General features: G+C 48.2%; 1 protein-coding gene across 1 annotated transcript in view; it reads left to right on the top strand.

The window, feature by feature from the left end:
- Positions 1 to 15,908, top strand: part of LOC146334041 (AT-rich interactive domain-containing protein 3A-like) — a 71,610-nt gene extending 55,702 nt beyond the window's left edge. Inside the window, exons 4-8 of the mRNA XM_084825195.1 lie at positions 1,332 to 1,515; positions 8,128 to 8,375; positions 9,778 to 10,089; positions 13,310 to 13,399; positions 15,396 to 15,908. Of these exons, the coding sequence (XP_084681321.1) occupies positions 1,332 to 1,515; positions 8,128 to 8,375; positions 9,778 to 10,089; positions 13,310 to 13,399; positions 15,396 to 15,577 (1,016 nt within the window). The 3' untranslated portion in view covers positions 15,578 to 15,908. The remainder of the gene's footprint in view (positions 1 to 1,331; positions 1,516 to 8,127; positions 8,376 to 9,777; positions 10,090 to 13,309; positions 13,400 to 15,395) is intronic.
- Positions 15,909 to 21,907: the final 5,999 nt, after the last annotated feature.

Here is a 21,907-nt window from a genome sequence, read left to right as displayed (position 1 = left end):
GGGGGAGGCTATCTGTCCCCTCCCCGGAATCCTCCCCGGCCGGCTCCGCTCTGCGGCGAGTCCGTGAAGCTGCCTGCCTGGGCCGGCCACTGCCTGACGTCAGGCTGCCGCTGGTCTTCGGACGCAAATGGCGTCCAGCATAGCGGACGCCATTTGCGTCCCCTGCCTTTTGCCATGATAGGCTATGTAAATCTTTACGTAGCCTATTACAGCAAAAGGCAGGGACGCAAATGGTGTCCGCAGAGAAGCAGCGGCAGACGGCGGAGGGCAGCTGGATAGACCAGACCTGCCAGTGACCAGGTAGGGTCTGTCCAGGGGGGATTCTGCAGGGTGGCAGGGGGGTAGTCCGTTCCGCCACAGACTCCGGGGGGCTGGATTCCAAAGGATCCAGCCTCATTGGAGTTAGTGGCAGATTTCTCCGCCATCCCTATCCCTGGGAAAATTCTGGAGAAGATGATAAAGCAATCAGTGTGTAAGTACCTTGACAACAATGCCGTGATTACTCGAAGCCAACATGGGTTTGTCAAAAACAAATCCAACCAGACAAATCTGATCTCATTTTTGGATCAAGTCACCTCCCTGGTGGACCGTGGGAATGCTGTGGACATCATATACCTCGACTTCAGCAAAGTTTTCGACAAAGTGCCCCATGATATCCTGATGAGCAAACTCGCTCAGAGTGGGCTAGATGAGACAATGATCCGGTGGATCCACAGTTGGCTACAGAGTCAGACTCAAAGAGTTCTTATTGATGGGATCATCTCAAACTGGGGAGAGGTAATGATCTTCTAGTCGTAGTCCAGCTGGGGCAGCTTCCTCTGCTCTGCTCAGCTAGGGGACAGGAAACCTTTTGTACGTTTCGCCTTCTCCCTTTTACCTTTGTCCCCACCCACCACTGGAATGCAGCCCCTGAGAGTTTTTCCAAAATGAGGTTTGACCCTGAGGCATAAAGAGGTTCTGCACGCCTACTCTCCTGCTTGTTTGGGGATGTTTGTGAGTCATTGTATCCACAGCGGAAGTCATCTGCTGCTTCCAAGAACCAATGAGGTTCTTAGAAGGCCACATCTGTGGGGAAGTCCTGCAGAGTCATCAGGAAACTATCCAGATCCATAAGACTCCAGGAGCAGACCATCAAAACTGGTCCCATCACCCCACCGCCACCGCCCTTGAAGAGGTGGAAAGCATTCAAAGGGTTTGAATAAGATGACTAATGGGACTTCAGTGACCCCGAGGCTCCTTGCCTGCCCCCTAATTTTAAGGAAAATAAGTCATCAAGCGAATTGCGTGACTTGCATCCCTCCCAAAACCCTTTTCTCTCTCTTTGCTTGCAGGGACCCCGGTGAACCGAATCCCCATTATGGCCAAGCAGGTGCTAGACCTCTACATGTTGTATGTCCTGGTAACGGAGAAGGGCGGCCTGGTGGAGGTGATCAACAAGAAGCTCTGGAGAGAGATCACCAAGGGTTTGAACCTGCCCACCTCCATCACCAGCGCAGCCTTCACGCTGCGCACTCAGTAAGTCCCGGGAGGGTGCCATGCAAGCCCAGAGAAGGGACAGAAAAGGGCAGCCCGTATGATTGTGGGGTTGGAGCCATGGAAAGGCAGATTCCTTTGAAGCACTTGTAGTTTAGGGGGAAAACAGCGAAGGGGGAAGGCAACACAAAGCTTACAGAAGTATAACTGGGGTAGAGAAAATGGAAAGAGGGATGTTTTTCTTCCTCTCCCATAAGACTAGAGCTCTGCATGGTCACCCGATGAAACTGATTGGTGGGAGGTTCCAGACAGATGAAAGCTCCTTTGCACGATGCGGAATTGGTGTGTGTAGACCTTATGTTTCGATGGGCACAAGCTGAGATGGCTTTCAAAGGGGACTCATATCCCATGGAGGAGGAGAGAAAGCTTTTAATGGCTCTTGGTCATGAAGGGTGTATGGCAGGAGTGGGCAGGCAACATGCGGGGTGCATGTGGTGTCCCCCCCCCCCCAGGGCCTTTCCCGTGGGTGCTCCTTGGTGCCACTGAAATTTACTTATTATTTATTTATTTACAATATTTGTATACCACTCCACATCTAAAACAGAATTCGGAGCAGTGAACATAAAAGGTAAAAGAATAAAAAGATTAAAACCTTGAAAGGTCACAAAGAGGAAGGCCAGGATCTCTTCTCGATCCTCCCAGAGTGCAGGGCATGGAATCATGGGCTCAAGTGACAGGAAGCCAGATTCCGGCTGAACATCAGGAAAAACATCCCGACTGTCAAAGCAGTATGACAATGGAACTAGTTCCCTAGGGAGGTGGTGGGCTCTCCCACGCTGGAGGCATTCAAGATGAGGCTGGACAGCCATCTGTCAGGGATGCTCTGACTTGGATTCCTGCATGGAGCTGGGGGGTGGACTCGATGGCCTTGTAGGCCCCTTCCAACCCTACTATTCTATAATTCTATGAAAATGCTATATTAAATTACACTTTTAAAAAAACAGCATGCTAATAAAAAAACGTGGCTGGTCAGTTAAGGAATGCCTCCTGGAACAGTGTTGTTTTCAGGAGGCACCAGAAACAATACAGCATTGGAGACTGCCTGGCCTCCAGAGGCAGGGAGTTCCAAAGAAAGGGGGCCACCACACTGAAGGCCCTTCTCCTGGTGGACTCCAATTGGGCCATAGGTCTATGTGGAACCACCGGGAGCAAGCCCTCCAACCATCTCAGTGACCGGGCAGGTTGGTAAGGGAAAAGGGGCTTTCTTGGGTATCCTGGTCCCAAGGTGTTTAGGCCTTTGTACACTAGTACCAAAACCTTAAACCTGGCCTCGTAGCAGAGAGGCAGCCAGTGCAGTTCCCTCAGCAGAAGAGTTACATGCTGGAAAGGGGCAGCTCCTGACCAGAGCCGAGGTGCTGCGTTCTGCACTAGCTCCAGCGTCCGGACCAGCCTCAAGGGCAGCCCCACGTAGAGCATGTTGTGGTAATCCAGTCTTGAGGTTACTACTGCCTGGATGTGAGGAGGCCTCAGGGGTCACTGTACCGCCCCCTCTGTATTCCTGGTTGCCTCACAGCAGTAGCCAGCCACAGTTAGGGCTGGCTAAACAGAAGAAAAGGGAATCAGGCCAGGGGCTCTTTAAATGGGTCCAGGACTCTGAGGGGGGAGGAAGAGGTGGGGCATGAGCACAGGATAAGATCCTGAGGAAGAGTGGTGGAACGGAGCCACTAGAGGTAACAAAGCCTGGAAGGTAAAGAAGGGCAAGGGGAGAAGAGCAGCTGGGCTTCCTGGAAGGCCAGGGACCTACAGCAGAGGAGGTTCTGCTAACAAACCCAAAGGAGACCTACCTGTTCAGTCAGCAGCAGTCCAAAGCCTACAGGAACTGGTGGATGTGGAAAGCTGGCTTAATTCCCCAGCAAGTGCAGGAACAGGTCCTCCTGACTACTCATCATGTGTAAGCAGCCCCTCAGATGCTACTGCTCTGGGGTGATGCACCCCAACCCACAGCTACCTGCATTGTAGACCTTCACCCTGCTCCAGCAGATACTTGCCAGTATTGCCCTGAGAGTGGCCACTGTAGTCCTGCAACTACTTACCTCATGCTGTGACTTGGTGTCCAGGACCCTGCAGATACCTACTGTTAGGGATAGAGGGACTCTGTGCCATATCCTGGAACTACTTACTACAGGTGCCACAAGGAGATCCCGATCCTGCAGCTACTGAGTTGACTGATCCTGGGCTGTAACAGGAATCAAGAAAGTCTATAATTTCTGCATTTTTGTGGACCCCATAGTCATTTGGGGATGGAAAGAGGACGGAGGGACCTGTTCCCCTTGGCAGAGGGAGCACACGCTGTGATAGTGGACCACTGTGGCCAAGCTATCCCCGTCCAGGAAAGGCTGTAGGTGGCAAACCAGCTAAAGCTGGTAAAAGGCACGCCTGAGCCTTTTATTGCTGTGGCACCCCGGGGAAAAAGGGTGCATGAGGAGTCGTTCCCGTGGGCCCTCTTTCCCTGGAGAATTGGGCTAGTATCGTTGAATGGGGGTGAGGGTGAAGGAGCTTCAGCAAAATTGCTGCAATGTGGGGTAAATTCTACCCTTATACCATCCCAGTGGTACTACAGAATGTGGCTGGGATGTGAGGAGGTTAAAGCCTCGCCATACCCACATGATGCAATAGGCTGTGTGTGTGTGCGCGCGCGTGCGCGTGTGTGTATGTGTGTGTGTGTGTGGGGTGATATGTATATATGCATGGCCCCCACCTGCCCACCCTCACAACACCTTATGCAACCCTTGACCCACGGGAAGCTGCCCATCCCTGGAATATAGCAATGTTTATTTTATTTTTTTATTTATTCATTTATTTATTGCATTTCTATACCACCCAATAGCTGAAGCTCTCTGGGCAGTTCACAGGAATTAGATACTGCTTGAATTGTGTTTTAGTGCACTGTTGGTTTGTTGTGCTTATGCATTTTAAAGTTTTGTTATAAGAGCATAAGAAGAGCCATTCTGGATCAGACCAAAAGCTTCTCCAGTCCAGCATTTTGTTTCCACAATGGCCAGTCAGATGCCTCTGGAAAGCAGGATACGAGTGTGATAGCACCCTCCCGCTCATGTTCCCCCACATACTGCCTCTGATACCGGAGGTACTATATAGCCGATGTCAGGATTGATTCTGAGCGCAGGGAGATAGTTAGCAGCTCAGATTCAATCCTGACAGCCATGATGACTAGTGGTGAATAAAGGCAGCCTAAAAATAATTTTAATTAAATAAAATAAAGTTAAATAAATATATTACATGATTTTATTTTTATAGCTGCATTTTGCTCAGCAAAGGCAGCTTATAAATATTTAAAGAAAAGAAAATAAAAATATATGGGGCCTCCATGTTGAGAAGCAATCTATCCCTGAATAACAAATGCAGGGACTGAGTGGTGTGTGTGTGGTGGGGGCCTCCGTGCCCTGCTTGGGGGCTTCCCAGAGGCATCTGGCTGCTGTTGGCCCAGATGGAACCTTTGGTCTGATCCAGCAAGGCATGTTGATTATGTTACACAAGGGTCCTCAACCCCCAGGCTGTGGACTGGTACCGGTCCATGGCCTGTTAGGAACCGGGCCGCAGTAGAAGTGTGCGAAACTCCCTTACCTTGGGTCCGCGGGGGGAGAGGTGATCCGTCCCTGCCCCCACAACGGAATCCTCGCCGGCCCCAGCTGGCTCCACTCTGTGGCGAGTCCGCAGAGCTGCTGGCTGGCTCTGGCCACTGGCGGACATACGGCCACTGGGATGCAAATGGCGTCCGCATAGCGGACGCCATTTGCGTCCCTGTTCTTCAACTAATAGGCTACGTAAATCTTTATGTAGCCTATTACTGCAAAGAACAGGGACGCAAATGGCATCTGCTATGCAGACACCATTTGCGTCCCAGCGGCTGGAAATCCGCCAGCGAAACACCACCACCCCCGGTACGTGGAAAAATTGTCTTCCACGAGACCAGTCCCTGGTGCCAAAAAGGTTGGGGACCGCTGATGTTACGGCACCTCCTGTCTCTAATGATTCCTTTCTATTTCTAGAATTAGACACTTTCTATTTTCCTGGGTTTTAATGAGGGTTGGGCAAATCCCTAGAGGAGGAAGATGGCTCTGTCAGTGGCTATCAGCCATGAAAGCTAAACTGCAAGTATCAAATGTGATGGGGCAGGGACTCTTGCCTTCATGCCCAGCATGAAGGTTGTTTATCACCAGCAACTGGTCTTCTGATATATACCTTTCCTGAACCTGGAGGTTCTATTTGAGCCATCATGCCTAATCTTCGTTGATAGACCTCCAGCTCCTCCTCCATGAAATTATCTACTCCCATTTTAATAAACGAGCCCTGGTGGATCAGACCAAAGGTCCATCTAGTCCAGGGATGGAAAACCTAAGGCCCTGGGGCCAAATCTGGCCCTCTGGGGCTCCCCATAAGATCACGCCCCCTTCCCCCAACCACTGATTATTTGGTCGTTTGCTGGCTTTTGCATGGTTATTTTTGCCCACTTTAAACGGTTAAGACGTCTCTCTTAAGGCTTAGTTACTGGCAGTAAGAGTTTTAGGGTGCGCATGCACACGCGCGCACCCCCCCCCCTACCTTGGTAATAAAAAAAAGTTGATGAATCTGCATTAATATCCTGACACTGCAATCTTTTAGATGTCTACTCAGGAGTAAGTCCCATCAATTTTAATGGAGCTTACACTGAGGTGATTATGAACAGGACTGTAGCCTGGATTGAGTACCTGAATTTGGATTGTGTGTGTTTTTTCAAAATTTAAATTTATTCAGGAAGGTGATCATTTTCAGTACATCAACAGATGGGGGGGCCATGTGCAAATATCACACATACCCATCCCCATAATTTTCATGCAGGAGAACTGCATGGAGTTCCCATCCTGAGCTCCCACCCCATCTCCTTTCTTCGTCTTCTTCGTCTTTCTGTCCTTTTTCACTTCCCTTCTCCCAGCTTTTACATCCACCCTAATCAAGGCTAAAGTTAATTAGTCTGGAATTCAGAGGGCCAGGTGGCCAAAGGGGATTTGGGGTAGGGAGAACTTGGGGGTGGGGGGGAGTGAGAAGAAAGCTATTAACTCCTTGGGAGCTGCAGGCCTGTCTTGTTTTTTGATTTTCTAAATTGCCCCCAGTGCAGACCCTGCAAGCAGAAAATAAGGAAGCATCTGAGCTTTGCACCAGATACCTTGGTGTCTGGTTTGTAGTATTAGCCCAGAATAAGGACTGTCAGGTTAAAGAAATGTATTTTGCTGTTCTTCTCAGGGCTACAGGGTTTGCAGAGCAATCCAACGTGGATTGGGGGTCCAGCTCCAGGGATGGCAAACTTTCCCCCTGGTTTCAGGGATGTGTCTTGGGAACAGATCCAGTTTGCCCCTTTTTGCCATTACTACTGTTGGAACACTGATGACAGAGTGGCACAGGCACCAGGGTTTCCGCATTCGTGCTAAACAGGCGGGTGGGAAAGGGGGGGGGGGCACAGATCTCCCTCTGCCTGTGAACCTCCCTCTGGGGGCAGAGAGGGAAACCTGCTCCATCCTATGGCCTCTGGGATGCTCCCCACCCCACCCCCCGGGACCGTACAATTGCACCCTAAATCAGTGAAAGATTTAATGATTTAAATGGGCCATAGATTATTTAGAAATATAAATATAAATTTAATAAAAGCACTTCCAGAGAGAAAGGAACATAGGAAGCTGCCTTATATTGAGTCTGTTGGTCCATTTCGCTCAACATCACCCTCCCTGCAATAGAATAACAAACCATTGTTTGAAAGCTGCTCCTTTAAAGGTGAAGTGTATACCTTCTGGCGAAGGGCAGAAAAGGAGACAGCCTGGCACAGCTCCGTGGGGAGGGCTTTCTTAATTGTGGCACCACCACCACCAAGCTCCTTGGCTTTTGCACCCACTGCTCAACATAGCTTACAGAGGGGTGGCCGAACTTTAGGCTTGTTGGATCTACTTTGGTTTTTACTAGAACCCTGAAATCCACCAACTGGAGTCTGATGCAAAAGCCATGCAGGTAGAATTAAAGGATTCTGAGCCCAGGCATTTGTTCTGAGTATCTGAACCAAATGGAGCCTCCCAGTCCTTCCACCCAGAAATCACCCCAAGCTTTCTTCCTTTCAGCTGTGGAATGAGCTCCCTAGTGAGGTTCGCCTGGCACCTACATTGTACTCCTTTCGGCGCCAGGTGAAGACCTTTTTATTTTCCCAGGCATTTTAGCTTTCTAGACTTTTAGCTTTGCTCTTTTAAATCTGTATTTTAAATTCCTGCACTGCTGCTAGGTTTTATTGTGGTTATATTGTTATATTGTGGTTTTAATGTTCTATATATTTTAAATTGTTTTATTGTGCGCCATTTGGTTTTAATTTTTGTGAACCGCCCAGAGAGCTTCAGCTATTGGGCAGTATAGAAATGAATAAATAAATAAAATAATTTAAGGTGGGAGGGGAATCAATTTTGCTTCTGCTGCTATTGCCAAACCATTGGGAGTTAGAAATCCCTCCCCGTCTACTGCAAACCACCTTCCAGGAGGTCTACCTTCTGCCCACCCCAGGTGGCTTTGGATTGTAATGACGCAGCATTCCTTCTTTTGTGTTTGTGTCTCTTTTTCGGAAAGGTATATGAAGTACTTGTACTCGTATGAGTGTGAGAAAAGAGGACTGAGCAACCCCAACGAACTTCAGGCCGCCATCGACAGCAACCGACGGGAGGGCCGCCGGCAGGGGTTCAGCGGCGCAATCTTTACCTACTCCCCCAGCGGCACTCACAACATGCTCTCCTCCCCCAAACTTCAAGTACCAACCTTGGGAATGTCCTCGGCTACCAGTGGCAGCCCCATTGTCCCGCTTCGAAAAATCAAGAATGGTAACTGCCTGCCCCCTTTCTTGAGTGTTGGGGTGGGTGGGAGTAGGGACAGTGGTTCCTGAAAGCTGGGGCTGATAGGAGTTGTTTTCCAAAACATCTGGAGAGCACTGGGTTGCCTACCCCTGAACCAAACTTTCCAAGGAACCCATGTTTAACGAGTCTCCATGGCTTTGGGCAATCATCTCTGAATTTTTATCTTAGCAGTTGGTGCTGTTTACTTGAGCTGTAAAGTGTAATGCGATGAAAATAATAATTGTGGGGGGAGGCACTCTTCCAATCCCCTCAAAGCAGTAATTAAAAGTCGTGTCAGCAGTGTCCTGCCCCTGTCTTCCCAAAATATGCCTCTTGCAGCTTGGTTCAAAATTCATTGTAGTTAATTGACAAGTGCTAAAGTGTGTTTAGTTGCTTTGTGCAGTTTTTTTTTTTTTAACTGCCAACAGGTTGAGCTACTTTGGGACACTCTGGTCAAAAGCAACAGTGGTTATAATAGGCTTTTCTACATGATGGGCTTTTAACCTGCAACTTTACTGAGGCGTCTGCTTCTGGAACCTTTGTGGCATTAAGACTGGCTCCTCTACACTTGTTTTTTCCCATGGTTTTTCTTTATCTGCCTTTCTATATGTTTCATTACACAACCACTAGATCATGCTGTGGTATAATGGAATTGCGCAATTACACGAGAGTCTCATTCTGCCATTTCTAAATCATACCACACTTTCCTCGATCAAACAAAAAAGCTGGGGAAATGGTTGCAAAGAGTGGGAGAGTTCCTGGAAGATGATGATGTTGTGTAAAGGACCTGCAAACCACCATGACTGAGCAATCACAAGCACACAGTGAAATCCTTGTGTAGAAAGGCTCAATGTCTTATGGGGGGAAGGGGGGTTACGTGTATCAGATCCATGATACAACAGTCCTATATGTTTAACTTAAATTACTTGCCCCAAACTTTGCGCTGAGTATGAAAGCTGGTACATATTAAAATGAATTTCAGTCAGCTGGACTTTGACTTGGAATGTTCAAATCTTGCTGGCAAAGGCACAACAAAGGGCAGCCCAAAATAATAATGATTGAGGGTGCTGGAGCACCTTCCTGCTGAGAAACAACTGGAACAGCCTTCCCCAACCTGGTGCCCTCTAGATGTGTCGGACTGCGACCTCCATCCTCCCCAGCCAGCATGGCCACCACGTCTGGAGGGCACCAGGTTGGGGAAGGCTGGGATAAAGACTTGACCATGTGCAGAGTGCTTTCCCCCTCTCATCCACTCCACATGTCTGTAGTTTATGAAGCAAGACCAGCAGGCCATAATTTTAAAGGTTGTGCTTCATAAAGATGCTGTTTGATCATTGCGGTGGCTTTTCCCATCTTCCTTTCCTTCCCACCCCCACCCCCTTCCCTGCAGAGGAAGACCCTGTGATCCCCATCACCATGCCCAGCTGCCTACCTGCCCCGCTGGCGGGCCACCCTGTTGTTGCAGCTCAGGCTGTTGTGGCACAAGCAGTGGCCGCCCAGGCAGCAGTGGCCGCCCAGGCTGCCATGCTGGAACAGCTGCGGGAGAAGCTGGAGTTGGGCGAGCCACCTGAGAAGAAGATGGCGCTTGCACCAGATGAGCAGCAACGCCTGATGCAGCAGGCAATCCAGCAGAACCTCCTTGCCATGACTGCCCAGTTCCCCATGAGCATCCGGATCAACAGCCAAGAGACACGCTCTCCAGGTCAGTGGGTCATTGGATGTCCCCTCTCTTCCCACCCACCCAGGGCGGGTGACAGAGGGCAGTGCTGGCTCCATGCTGGTAGGCATGGTCTACTGCATTAGATTACTGCAATGCGCTCCGCATGGGACTGCCTTTGAAGGGTGTTCGGAAACTTCGGCTGGAGCAAAATGCTTCAGCCAGGCTGTTGTCTGGTGTACATTATACAGACCATATTACACCAGTCTTACAGCAGTTGCACTGGCTGCCAGTTTGTTTCCGGGTCCAATTCAAGGTGCTGGTTCTTACCTTTGAAGCCCTAAGCAGCTTTGAGGCCAGGATATCTGAAAGACTGCCTGCTTTCAGATAATCCTACCTGTACTTTACGATCAGTGCCGGCTCCAGGTTCTGGAGGGCCCTGGGGCAAGGCCCCCTCCCTCAGTGAGTCTCCCTTCTCACTGCCATGGCCCCCAGCTGCTCTTGCTCCTCCTCCTGCTCTGCCTCATCACTGCTCCCACTTGCTTGCCTGGCAGGCAGAGCCAGCGGGCCACGGCACCCCCTGCTCTTCCTTCTCACCACCACCGTTGCCTGGGCCGGAGCGAGAGGCGGGCGCACAAGCAGCTGGCAAGCGTGAAGAGGAGGAGAAACTCTGGAGGGGGGTCAGGGGACCCTGCTGGGGTGCGGGCCCTCGGCGGCTGCCCGACCATGCCAGCCCTTGACGCCAGGCTTGGTGCAGGGGTGTTGAACTTGTTTTCACTTAAGGGCCAAATTCAGTTTTGGGGAAGCTCTCAAGGGGTGCATCCCAGTGGTGGGCAGGGCCAAAGGGGTGGAGCCAAAATTCCAAAAATACCAGCATGTTGTAGCTTCCAGCTCTTGCTGCCAGTAGCTAAGCCTACAGAGAGGCATTTCAACCTTTAAAAGGGGGAGAAAATGGCACAAAAGACAGGAAACCACAGAACCATCAGTGGTTGGGGGAAAGGGGGCAGGGCCTCTGGTTTTCCCCCAGATTGGGACACCAGCTGGGTCAGGTTTGGTTCCTGGGCCTGAGATTTTGCACTCTTGGGCTAGTGGTTGCAGGCTGGGGCAGTGAGGGTGGTGGTAGCCCACACCAACCCCAGGATTAAATTTGTCCCTAGCAATATCTGCATTTGAAGGACCCAGTATTGTCGGTGGAACATTAAGCAGATAGTATGTACGGGGAAAGTAAAATTCTGTAGCCCACATTCCAAACCAAGAAAGGTTGGATTCTTTGACCTATATAAATTATGCCAACCAGGCAAACTTCCATTATTTTTTTGGTGTAATTTTACCCTTTGGGGCATGGTTTTATCTTGGTTTTGCTAGACAAGGAAGTGCTCAAGCCTCATCCCAAACACTATCATTTTTATCCAGGATAAGGACTAGAGCCTTTTTTTTTTTTTTTTAATGAAACCTGAGGATTCTGAGAAAATCTGCTTCAATGCCTTTCCCCACCCACTGCAATCATATTTTGTAGCTTTTCTGCTCTCCTGCAATCACTTTCTTTAAGATGTCAGGATTATTATTAGTAGTAGTAATAACATTTCTATACCACCCCATAGCCAAAGCTCTCTGGGCAATTTACAGAAGTTAAAACATTAAGTACAATATAAATACTCTTCTCTCTCAGTAGTAATGTGAGCAGATATGTGCAGACTCGGGGGATACAAATTCTGATCTACTATAGTGTCAGGGTGGAGACTGAGCCCCTAGAGCCCCAAGAGCCCCAGAGCAGTTCTGATTCTGAGGGGGAACAGCCATCCGTGGGAGAGGAGCCCCCTCATCCCTCACAGGCACAGCAGCTGGCAGAGAATCCTCCTGCCAGCAGTCCTGGGAGAGAGAGTGACCCTGGCAGTGAGGGAGTGCGGGAGGGGGGCTTCTTAGACGCTCAACGCAGACGCAAAAAGCAACGAGCGATGGAGGGCGCCGAGAGGAGGCGCTCCGCCCGTTTGGCGCGCAAGCAACGGCCGCCTCCCGTGGACCCAAGGGAAAGAGGGAGGAGCTCTCCCTAGCCCATAAGTTCAGAGTCTTCCCGCGGTTCTCCTTCAAACGGGGACCAAGTGCCTTACCTGGAGCTTAGGCTACTCTGCTATCTCCCCAGTGCAGTTCTTTGCTTAGTCGCTGGTGATTAGTATCTGAAAGAGTCATAAAGGAATAAAGCCCCGGAAAGGATCCTCGTCGTCTGTGTCCTGAGTTGGCTGTTGGTGGGGACTGCAAGAGGCAGCGAGGGCGCTCCTGACATATAGTTGTATTTGTTTGTTTGTTTTTGGCTTCATCTCTATTAGTTCAGTTGAAGCTTATTTGTGCTTGCTGTAAGCCAGCCTTCTGCAACCTGACATCCGCCAGATGTGTTGGACTACAATGCCCACCATTCCCAGCCAGCATTAAGCATTAAGGTTAGGAAAAAGACTTAAAAACAGAAGAAACTGCCTTGTACTGAGTCAGACGCTTGGTCCATCTAGTCCAGTATTGTCAACACTGACTGGCAGCAGCAGCTCTCCAGGGTTTCAGGCAGGAACTTTTCCAGCCCCACCTGGAGATGCAGGGATTGAACCTGGGACCTTCTGCATGCAAAGCAGGGGCTCTGCCATGGAGCCATGGTTCCTCCCATGAAACCTGAGCATGAGCAGAGTACTTTCCCCCTCTTGTCCATTTCACAGGTCTGAGGTCTCACCATTACTGGCTGGGAATGATGGGAGCTGTAGTCCATTACATCTGGAGGGCATCAGGTTGGGGAAGGCTGGATTAATTGGGTAGATTGCAGACTTTTAACCGATTAATCGTTTAAAAGTTGTCCTTGACTAATCTGGCATCAGGGTTTTTTAGATTTAAAAAATGTACTTGAAAACTGCAGGTGGTAAGCGTCTTCTCTTACACAAGCATAAGAGGCCTATGGCAACATTATCTAAAAAATGAAAGTTTGGTTCCTGCTTCAGAAATATTTTTACCCGTGTGTAAACTGAATCGATAGATAAATTGATGTACAGACCAAAACACAGACAAATCAATTTTTAAATTGATTTAATTGAGTTGCAGCCCAAACAAAAGGAAAAATGCTTATGCCAGCCTTTCCCAGCCTGGTGTCCTCCCGATGTCTTGGACTACAGCATAGCTGGCTGGGGGATTATGGGAGCTGTAGTCTGGAGGACACCAGATTGAGGAAGGCTGGTTTATGCCATCCAAACATTACAGACCTCTGCCTTAACCCTTGGTCATCGCCCCACAGAAAACCACCAAGACTCTGCTCTGAACCTGGCCATGAATGGAACCAACAGCATCAGCATGTCAGTCGAAATCAACGGCATTGTCTATACAGGTATTGGGGAGCAGTGCCACTGGGGGGGGGGGGGGCGGAATTGTGGTGGGCAGGAACTCAGCCCCTCCTGAACAGTGGAAGGGTTGCCAGTTTTGAGACAAAATAAGCTGTTCTATACATAACGTACTGCCCTATTACCTTAGAATAATGAGATAATAATGAGACCCTCCTGGCCTCACTCCTGTGGTCGGCTCTGCAGTTGTTGAGAGCGGGGCATTTAGTGTGGTGGTCCCTGCTGTGTGGAACTATCCTCCCGCTGGGATGAGACATGCTCCAACACTTTTTATTTTTAGGCACATGTTGAAGGCACCCATCACTTTTTATGCTGGCCTTCCCTGTAGAGTTTAGCCTTCTGTCTTATGGACACATAGATACGATATATTCTGTCAGCTTTAAATTTTTTAAAATGTTTTTATGATTTGTGTACACCTTTTTGAAATCTGTAGATTGTTTTTGTTTGAATTTATTAGATGCCTTTCTCTTTAAAAAGACCCAAGGCAACTTACAACAAAATTATTAAAAACATGCAAACTATTGAACAGTATAACAAGCCCATCATAGCCCTTCAAATGCCTGGGAGTAGAGGAAAATCTTGACCCGGCACCAAAAAGATGAGAACATTGGTACCAGGTGAGCCTCATTGGGGAGAGTGTTCCACACTTGCGGGGCCACCACCCTTGTTGCCATGCTCTGAATTTCTGTTGGAGGAGGCAGTTAGAAGAGGGCCTCAGATGTTGATCATAGTGTACAGGTAGGTTGATATTGGGAGAGGTGCTTCATCAGGTACTGCAGTCCTGAGCCAAAGAAGGCTTTATAGATGAGAAACAGCACTTTGAACTGGGCTTGGAAATGTAGTGGCAGCCAGTGCAGGAGAGCCAGAATTGGTGTTGCATGCTCAGACCTTCTGGTTCCTGTTATCATACACAGGCCTTGGGGACAACCTCTAATTTTGCAAAGGGAGAGGCGCTTTCTGAATGATTAAGCTGATGTGTCCAGGCTCTATATGCAGCCAGTCTGCTCTTTGGCGCAATGATGTCCTTATGGTCAGGGGTGGTGCTGCCCTCCCTCCACACCTTAGCAAAGCCTTCCCTGACCTGGAGCCAGCCATGCTTCCTGGGGGATGTGGGGAGTTGTATTTCAACACATCTGGAGGGGCCCAGGTTGAGGAAGGGTGCCTTAGCAGCCTGGCTGCTAGCTCGAGGAGAGCCCAGGCCAGGCCAGCCAGTGATGGCCTCTGTATGCATAAGCCCAGCTGATTCAAAGAAATCTGAAGTCAGAGTCAAGTGAGCTTTGATTGGTTTGTTTAGTCAATCTGTATAAATGTGTGTGTGACTACAGTGATAGTTTTGAAGCGGTGTGAGGGGGAAATACTCTTCTTTGTTTATTTTGCTAGTGCCTGCCGCAGTGTATTCAGGCCCCATCTTGGAAGAGGCTTCCCTGCTAATGGCACCTTTTGCATTTTAGCATTCCAGTTCTTTTAGCCCTGCTCTCTTAAATCCGCTATTGCATTGTAAATATCTGTACTGCTGCTAGATTTTACTCTGGTTGTATCTTTATTCTGTAGTTTTCATCTGTTATATTTTATATTGTGTTTTCTGTTGTATTTGTGTGGTTTTAATTTTGTGAACCACACAGAGAGCTTTGGCTATTGGGTGGTATAAAAATAAAATAAAGTGGCAGGGGGGATGCGGCATGTCTCTCCTAAGATGGCGCCAGCCACTGGCAGCCTTTACAAGTGCACTATATGTGTGTGTGTGTTTTAATTGCCCAATTAATTGGGGATGCCTTCTTAGTCCATTTAGAAAGGGATTCAACAGATCAATCAAACTGATGTAATCAGTCAAAGATGGCAGCCCAGGACTTGGGTAACAGTCACTGTTGGGAACTGCAGAAAACTCAGGATGGGGGTGAAGAACAACAAGAAGGGGTCTGGCTTCATGTCGTTCTTCTCCCCTGCACGACCATCTTGCTTCCTTATTCTTCCATCTCTTTCCAGGTGTGTTGTTTGCCCAAACTCCAGGAGCATCATCCTCTCTCAATAAAGGAAAAGCCAGCAGCGGGAGGAGTTCTGGTGGCACTGGTAGTGGTGGCAGCCCAGTGAGTGGCATGGCGGCAGCACCACAAGCTGGTTTGCCCACTGCCCCAACTTCTACCTCAGCCAACTCCTCGTCGCCTTAAACTCCACCTCTTCCTCCTCTTCCATCCCGCCAAAATGAAGGCCCAGATCAGATGATGCATTAATAGAAGGCCCAGTTTGGATCATACCAGTGCACAGCGGGGGAGTGAAATCATGCTGTCCCCACCCTCTGACAGTCCCAGACATCTATGCCTGCACAACACACTTGAATAGGACCCCCCCCCATTCCTTCCTCTGCTGATATTTTTTTCTTTAAACAAATATATTGGAAGGAGAACACAAAAACTTTTAACTGGAGTGTGGGAGGAGAGGGCTGTTAAACTTTGAGCCAGATAAAAACTCTGTGCAGTTTAGCTTTTTGATGTGATGTGATGTGATGTGATGTGTTGTGGACCCATAACTCTTTACCTCATGTGGATTCACACTTTGCACTGTGTGTCTTTTTATTTTATTTTATTGTTGTATTTGGGGGGGGGGGAATACCTCCAGACAGGTAGTGTCAGCGGTGGTGGGGTGTGTGCTGCACACACTTGCACTGGAATGAAGCCCTAAATAAAAACAACCACAAAGGAGTTTACCAAGCAGGGGTAATGTGTGTGAAGAAGTTTTTTTTAAAAAAACTGCTCTCGAAGTATAGAAAGCAAATTGGCAGGGGGGTCTGTAAACAAACTTTTCATTTCATTCTCAACGAGCAACCAAAAAATTAGACTTATAAAGCCAATTCTGTATATTCCCATTTATTTAGGGGGGAAATCCTCCGAAATATGTAGCTTTTCTTGTTGATGATGACACTGTATTTGGTGCTGTCTTTTTCTTCTTCTTTCCTCCCTCCACCGCAAAACTTGGTAGGGCTTTGGGGGTGTCCCTGTTTATGGAGCTCAGGTACTTTTATATTTGGGGAGAGCAGGGCTTGAGTGGCTACTTTAGCATTGCATAGGATTATATTTTTGTATGGAGTCCCCTCCTCCCCGGGCCCCATTTGGGTGTTGTGCACATGTGTGCACTTGGGGGGGGGGGTGAGGAGTGGAAAGGGAAACCTGCCAGCTTTTTAACCCTTTGCTCCCCTTTTGATCCTTGACCCAAAAAAATCCTGTTCCTCATGCTGTAGCTGTAGCAAAAGCCACCAGACACTTGTGTGACTGCCCCACCTGTTGCTTAAAAATAATTTAAACGGCAGGGCAACCTGTGGTTTGGTCTCTCCAAAGCCAGTGGGGAACATTTTTAAAGCTTCTTTCTTCAAAGTGCACCTGTTTTTCAGCTACATGGGGGATCAGTTTAACTGTCATGGCTTCCTTTTTGCTCATGGTAGCTGTGGGGATGGAGTGGAGACCCCGAAACAGAACCCTCAGCACCTCTGCAGAATGATAATTTCCAGGCCTCTTTCCTGGTGTGTGTATGTGTTTTTTTTTTGGGGGGGGGGGGCATTCTGGCTCTTTAAACCAGTTTGAGAAAAGGGTTCATTTCTAGCATTCAGACATATCTTTGGAGTGTGTGAAGACAAACATGCCACTTCCCAATGGGATTTTGGCAAAGCTTTGGAGATGATTAGAATTGTTTCTGTGTGTTATGCCCACCCCCATTGCTGCCCTCCAAATTCACCCCCAGCTTATCCATAATCTCTTGTAAAACCAACCTTTCCCAACCTGGTGTATTCCAGATGTGCTGGATTAGTCCAACATGTCTGGAGGGGCACCAGGTCAGGGAAGGAAGATGTGAGGAACACATTTCTGCCATGGGTTCCCCTCCCACAAAGGCCCTCTAGCTTTTGTCCAAGTTTCATCTCTGTGGGCTCTGAAGGGCCAGCAAACTCCAAAGCAGCATCAAAGTCTTCTCTTTTTCTGATTGCAAGAGATTTGTGCCTGTTTGGGTGGCATTGTTTTCCCCTTTGAGAGTGGGAGGTGAATGACAGGTGCAGAGAGAGCCTGTTTTGAGGCATGCACTGAAGGAAGTCTCCTATATTTAGATCCTGGCCACTTGGTTGAGGGAAGGACAAAAAGATCTCCCACCTGGGCTGCTGTTGCCATGGGGTTGCACATAAGGGTTGAAAGGGAATTGAACATGGGTGCCAGAGCACCCTCATGTCTTCATCAGGTTTCACCTTGTCCCTGCCAGGAATGTAGCACCAGATCCTAAATGCATCAGATTGGGCAGAACTCCTTCTTTCTGAAAGTTGCCTCATTGAAAGTTTTGAGAAGCCCCAAGAATGGCTCCTTAAGCTTTAGAATTTTGTCCCCAGCCCAGCACCCAGCCGTTCCAGCACAATTCCTGGCATTTTGTGGTGGCAGGTGTGTGTTTCAGCGGCATCACCTTGGTTTCCATCAGGGAGGCTTTGGCCTAGTTCTGCTGTCCTCCAGTGTCTTGGCTAGATTAGCCTTCCCCAGCCTGGTGCGCCTGGTTGAAGACTGATCAAAATGTTCAAGGCTTCTGAGAGTATTTTTGCAGGTTTTGAAGATTGTTTCTCCCCTTCCATTTATTTAAATCCTTTCATCTAATCCTGCTTTTCCTCCCCACCCTGCCACTGTCCCCATCTGACTAAATCTGAGAATGAGAAGACCAGGTGAAGGTATTTGGCCTTCATCCCCATTAACTGTTTCCTTTGGAATATGTTTCTTGGAGACGTACACTGTTTGGGCCTGTTTTAAAAATCAGGAGAGTGTTGTTAAAAGTCCCATTGGGAACAACTCTTCACCTCTCACTCCCCGTTCCCTTAGTCCTTCCACCCATAATGTAGCTTGGCTCTTGGATGGTTCTGGGACCAGTTGGCCTTCTAGCGGTGGCATTTATGAAACACAACTGACCACTAAGCAAACAAAATATAGCGACGTTGGGGATGCTGGTATTCTTCCTGCATCATCTGTAAATCCAATCAGGTTTATATTCTTTGGACCCATACTTCTAGGAAGTTGCTTATCGACAAGCCCTTTAACTTGACAATGGGGGTCTTGCCCCAGGACTCAGCTGGGCTAAAACAGAAGCCATAGCATGTATCCCATATCTGCTTGACAATGCCAACTTCCAAATCCTTTTTCCCTCTTTGGAAAACAATGAGACATCATTGCCAGTAACTCCAAACAATATCATCTCCACCAAAATTTCCCCTCCCTCTGCTGTGTGAAAAGGTCTGGATGGCACCCCAAGCCCCTGTAGGGCTTAGAAAGCTGTGGTGTTTCTTTTTCTTTTTTTACAAACGATTTATTTAAAATGGTTGTCAGAAACTGGCCCAAAGACTGATGTCTCTGCAAACCAGCGCAGAAGTAGAATTTTTGTGCAAAATCATTCTGCCGCCAACTCCCTTTCAGGTCTCAAGCAGGTTATCCCAAGTCTAACCATACGGGCATGTTGAACGCTTGTGAACAAGATGCACACATGTGTCTCTTCAGTGTGTTGGCTCTGAAACGGGTTAAGCCAGTTGTGGGGAGTGGGAGGAACTGCTCCTTCGCTGTCTCCGTAATGTTGTCCATTTAGAATGCTGTCTCCTTCTTAAAGATACCTTTTTGAGGTAATGTTTTAGGATACGTTAGAGTGGTCCCTCTACCAGTCTAAACCAATCTCTGTTGCAATTCAGTGACCCCTCTCATAGGCCATGTACCACTCCAGTCTCTCTGCCCTCTACCCATTGGATGGCCCATCCCATCTTCTCACCATGTCGAGCTGATTTGCAGAACCTTCTTTGCCTTCCCTGAGAAAGAGACATTGGGTGGTCCTCCCTGCTGGGGTGCAAACTTTATATGTTGTCAAAATTTAGGCCAGGAACTCCCTCTCTGAAGGTCAGCTTTTGGCATGGAGACAAAGGCACAGTTTGGACAATTTTATTTATTGATCCGAGATATGCATGAGCCTTTCCCCCTGTATGCATCCCCTTTTGCATGAACCATGATTAAACGCAGGAAGTCCTTAATTATCCATTGTTTCCCTTCCATTTGAACTGCGGGAAACTGATTCCCAGCTTTGGAACAAGCTAGGATATTAATCCAACCTCAAACCATGGTTTAATAATCCATGCTTGTTCCAGAGCTGGTAACCATACTTCCCTCAGTTTGTATGAAATGGGAAACTCTGGTTAATTAGAGACTTCCTGGTTTGATTGCTGCAGACCACAAAGGAAGTGTGTGCACAGGCCAAAAGGAAAGGTTTGTAACTATCATAGAATCATAGAATAGTAGGGTTGGAAGGGGCCTACAGGACCATCGAGTCCAACCCCCTGCTCAATGCAGGATACAAGTCAGAGCATCCCTGACAGATGGCTGTCCAGCCTCGTCTTGAACGCCTCCAGCGTGGGAGAGCCCACCACCTCCCCAGGGAATTGGTTCCATTGCCGTATTGCTCTAACAGCCAGGAAGTTTTTCTGATGTTCAGCCGGAATCTGGCTTCCTGTCACTGGAGCCCATGATTCCGTGTCCTGCACTCTGGGATGATTAAGAAGAGATCCTGGCCTTCCTCTCTGAGACAACCTTTCAAGGACTTGAAGAGCGCTATCATATCTCCCCTCAGTCTTCTCTTCTCAAGGCTAAACATGCCCAGTTCTTTCAGTCTCTCCTCATATGGCTTTGTTTCCAGTCCCCTGATCATCTTTGTTGCCCTCCTCTGAACCCTCTCCAGTTTGTCTGCATCCTTCTTAAAAAGTGGTGCCCAGAACTGGACACAGTACTCTAGATGAGGCCTATCCAGTAGAGGGGAACGAGTACTTCCTGGGATTTGGAAGTGATGCTTCTATGAATGCAGCCCAAAATGGCATTGGCCTTTTTTGCAGCCACATCACATTGTTGGCTCATATTCAGCATGTGATTGACAACAATTCCAAGATCCTTCTCGCTTGTAGTGTTGTTGAGCCACGTATCCCCCATCTTGTAACTGTGCATTTGGTTTCTTTTTCCTAGGTGCAGAACTTGGCATTTGTCCCTATTAAATGTCATTCTGTTGTTTTCTGCCCAGCGCTCCAGCCTATCCAGATCACTTTGAATTTTGTTTCTGTCTTCCAAAGTATTAGCTATCCTGCCCAATTTTGTGTGATCTGCAAATTTGATCAGATGACACAAAATCGGGTAGGATAGCTAATACTTTGGAAGACAGAAACAAAATTCAAGGTGATCTTGATAGACTGGAGCACTGGGCAGGAAACAACAGAATTACATTGAACAGGGATCAATGCCAAGTTCTGCACCTAGGAAAAAGAAACCAAATAGCTTAATAAATGGCTTAATCTTGGCTTAATAAACTCAGACACGATCGTATGAACATGGCCAAGCTTTCAGTGCCAGGCCTCAGCAGCAGTGAGGTGCATGGTATTAATCTTAGAGCGTGTCTCTGCCATCTTGCTCACTCACTTCAGCAGCTCTTTGCCCGGAATCTGCTACTGTCAGGCATAATCATCTAATTATCTGACTGTCTTGGAGAAGGGACACTTCATGTCTGATTGTCCAGTTAGCGTGTGGCTATCAGCAAGCAGCAGTGGGTAGTTCTTGGAATGTTCCCCCTCTGCATAAAATATCTTTTTAGTGTGGGGGTGGAAAAGAAAAATTCTATATGCAAATTTATATAAATATATATATATAATGAGCATGTATGTTTGTGTGTGTGTTTTTGAGAGAGAGAGAGAATGTGTGTGTGTGTATAAGAATTGTGGTATCAACTTTATTTCTCAGTCCAAGCTTTTGAATAAGGGTTGGATTGTAACTCAGGGAACCCAAACCTACTATCTGGTTCTTGATTGTATTCTTGAGGGTGGGGTGGGGGGTTAGGAAGGGTCTGGGAATAAGGGCAGGGTAAAAGAAAAATCAGATTGTCTTCCTGTGGCCATGGCTTGGGCGGTGTCAGGTGCTTTTGTTTTTCAAAATCTCAATTGGTTTTTGATGCTTCCACTAATGAGGGAGTGAATCACTTGCCAAGAAGAGTTGGGGGAGCCCTTTGCATGCTCAACTGTTGGAAGAGATGGAGAGACTAGCTCGGTAACCCTTTTCTGAGGGGCAGGGAGGTTGTTACCGTTAATTGTAACCAGCTAGACTCTAGAGGAACATTCCAGATTCCATCATGATTTTGGACATGGTGCATTGGCACCTTGGATGAGAGGTGTGGGGAGGGGGCGAAAGTTGCTTACAGGAGTCCAAGGGGAGAAAGGCAGCCCACAGAAGACTCTCCCCTCTCCCCCAGATTTCTGCTTTATTTTGTATTGAAGACGGAGGCCTTCAAAGACATGGGCTTGGGGCAAAAGGAATACGACTGGGGTGGAGATCCATATTACAGAAGTTGCTAGAGCTCCTTTGTGGGGGATGTTTTTCCCCTGGCATCCCCTGCCTGCCCGCCTGCCCACCCACTTAATAGCACATGCTATTCCACCACATTCAGCAGTTTAAATCCGGCTCCTTTTTATGGGA

This window comes from Heloderma suspectum, chromosome W (genome assembly GCF_057233095.1).
Source record: "Heloderma suspectum isolate Gila_16-S chromosome W, 16-S_ref, whole genome shotgun sequence".
NCBI classification, from domain to species: domain Eukaryota; kingdom Metazoa; phylum Chordata; class Lepidosauria; order Squamata; family Helodermatidae; genus Heloderma; species Heloderma suspectum.
Note: the sequence above shows the minus strand (reverse complement) of the source record. Positions and strands in the feature narration are given on the sequence as shown.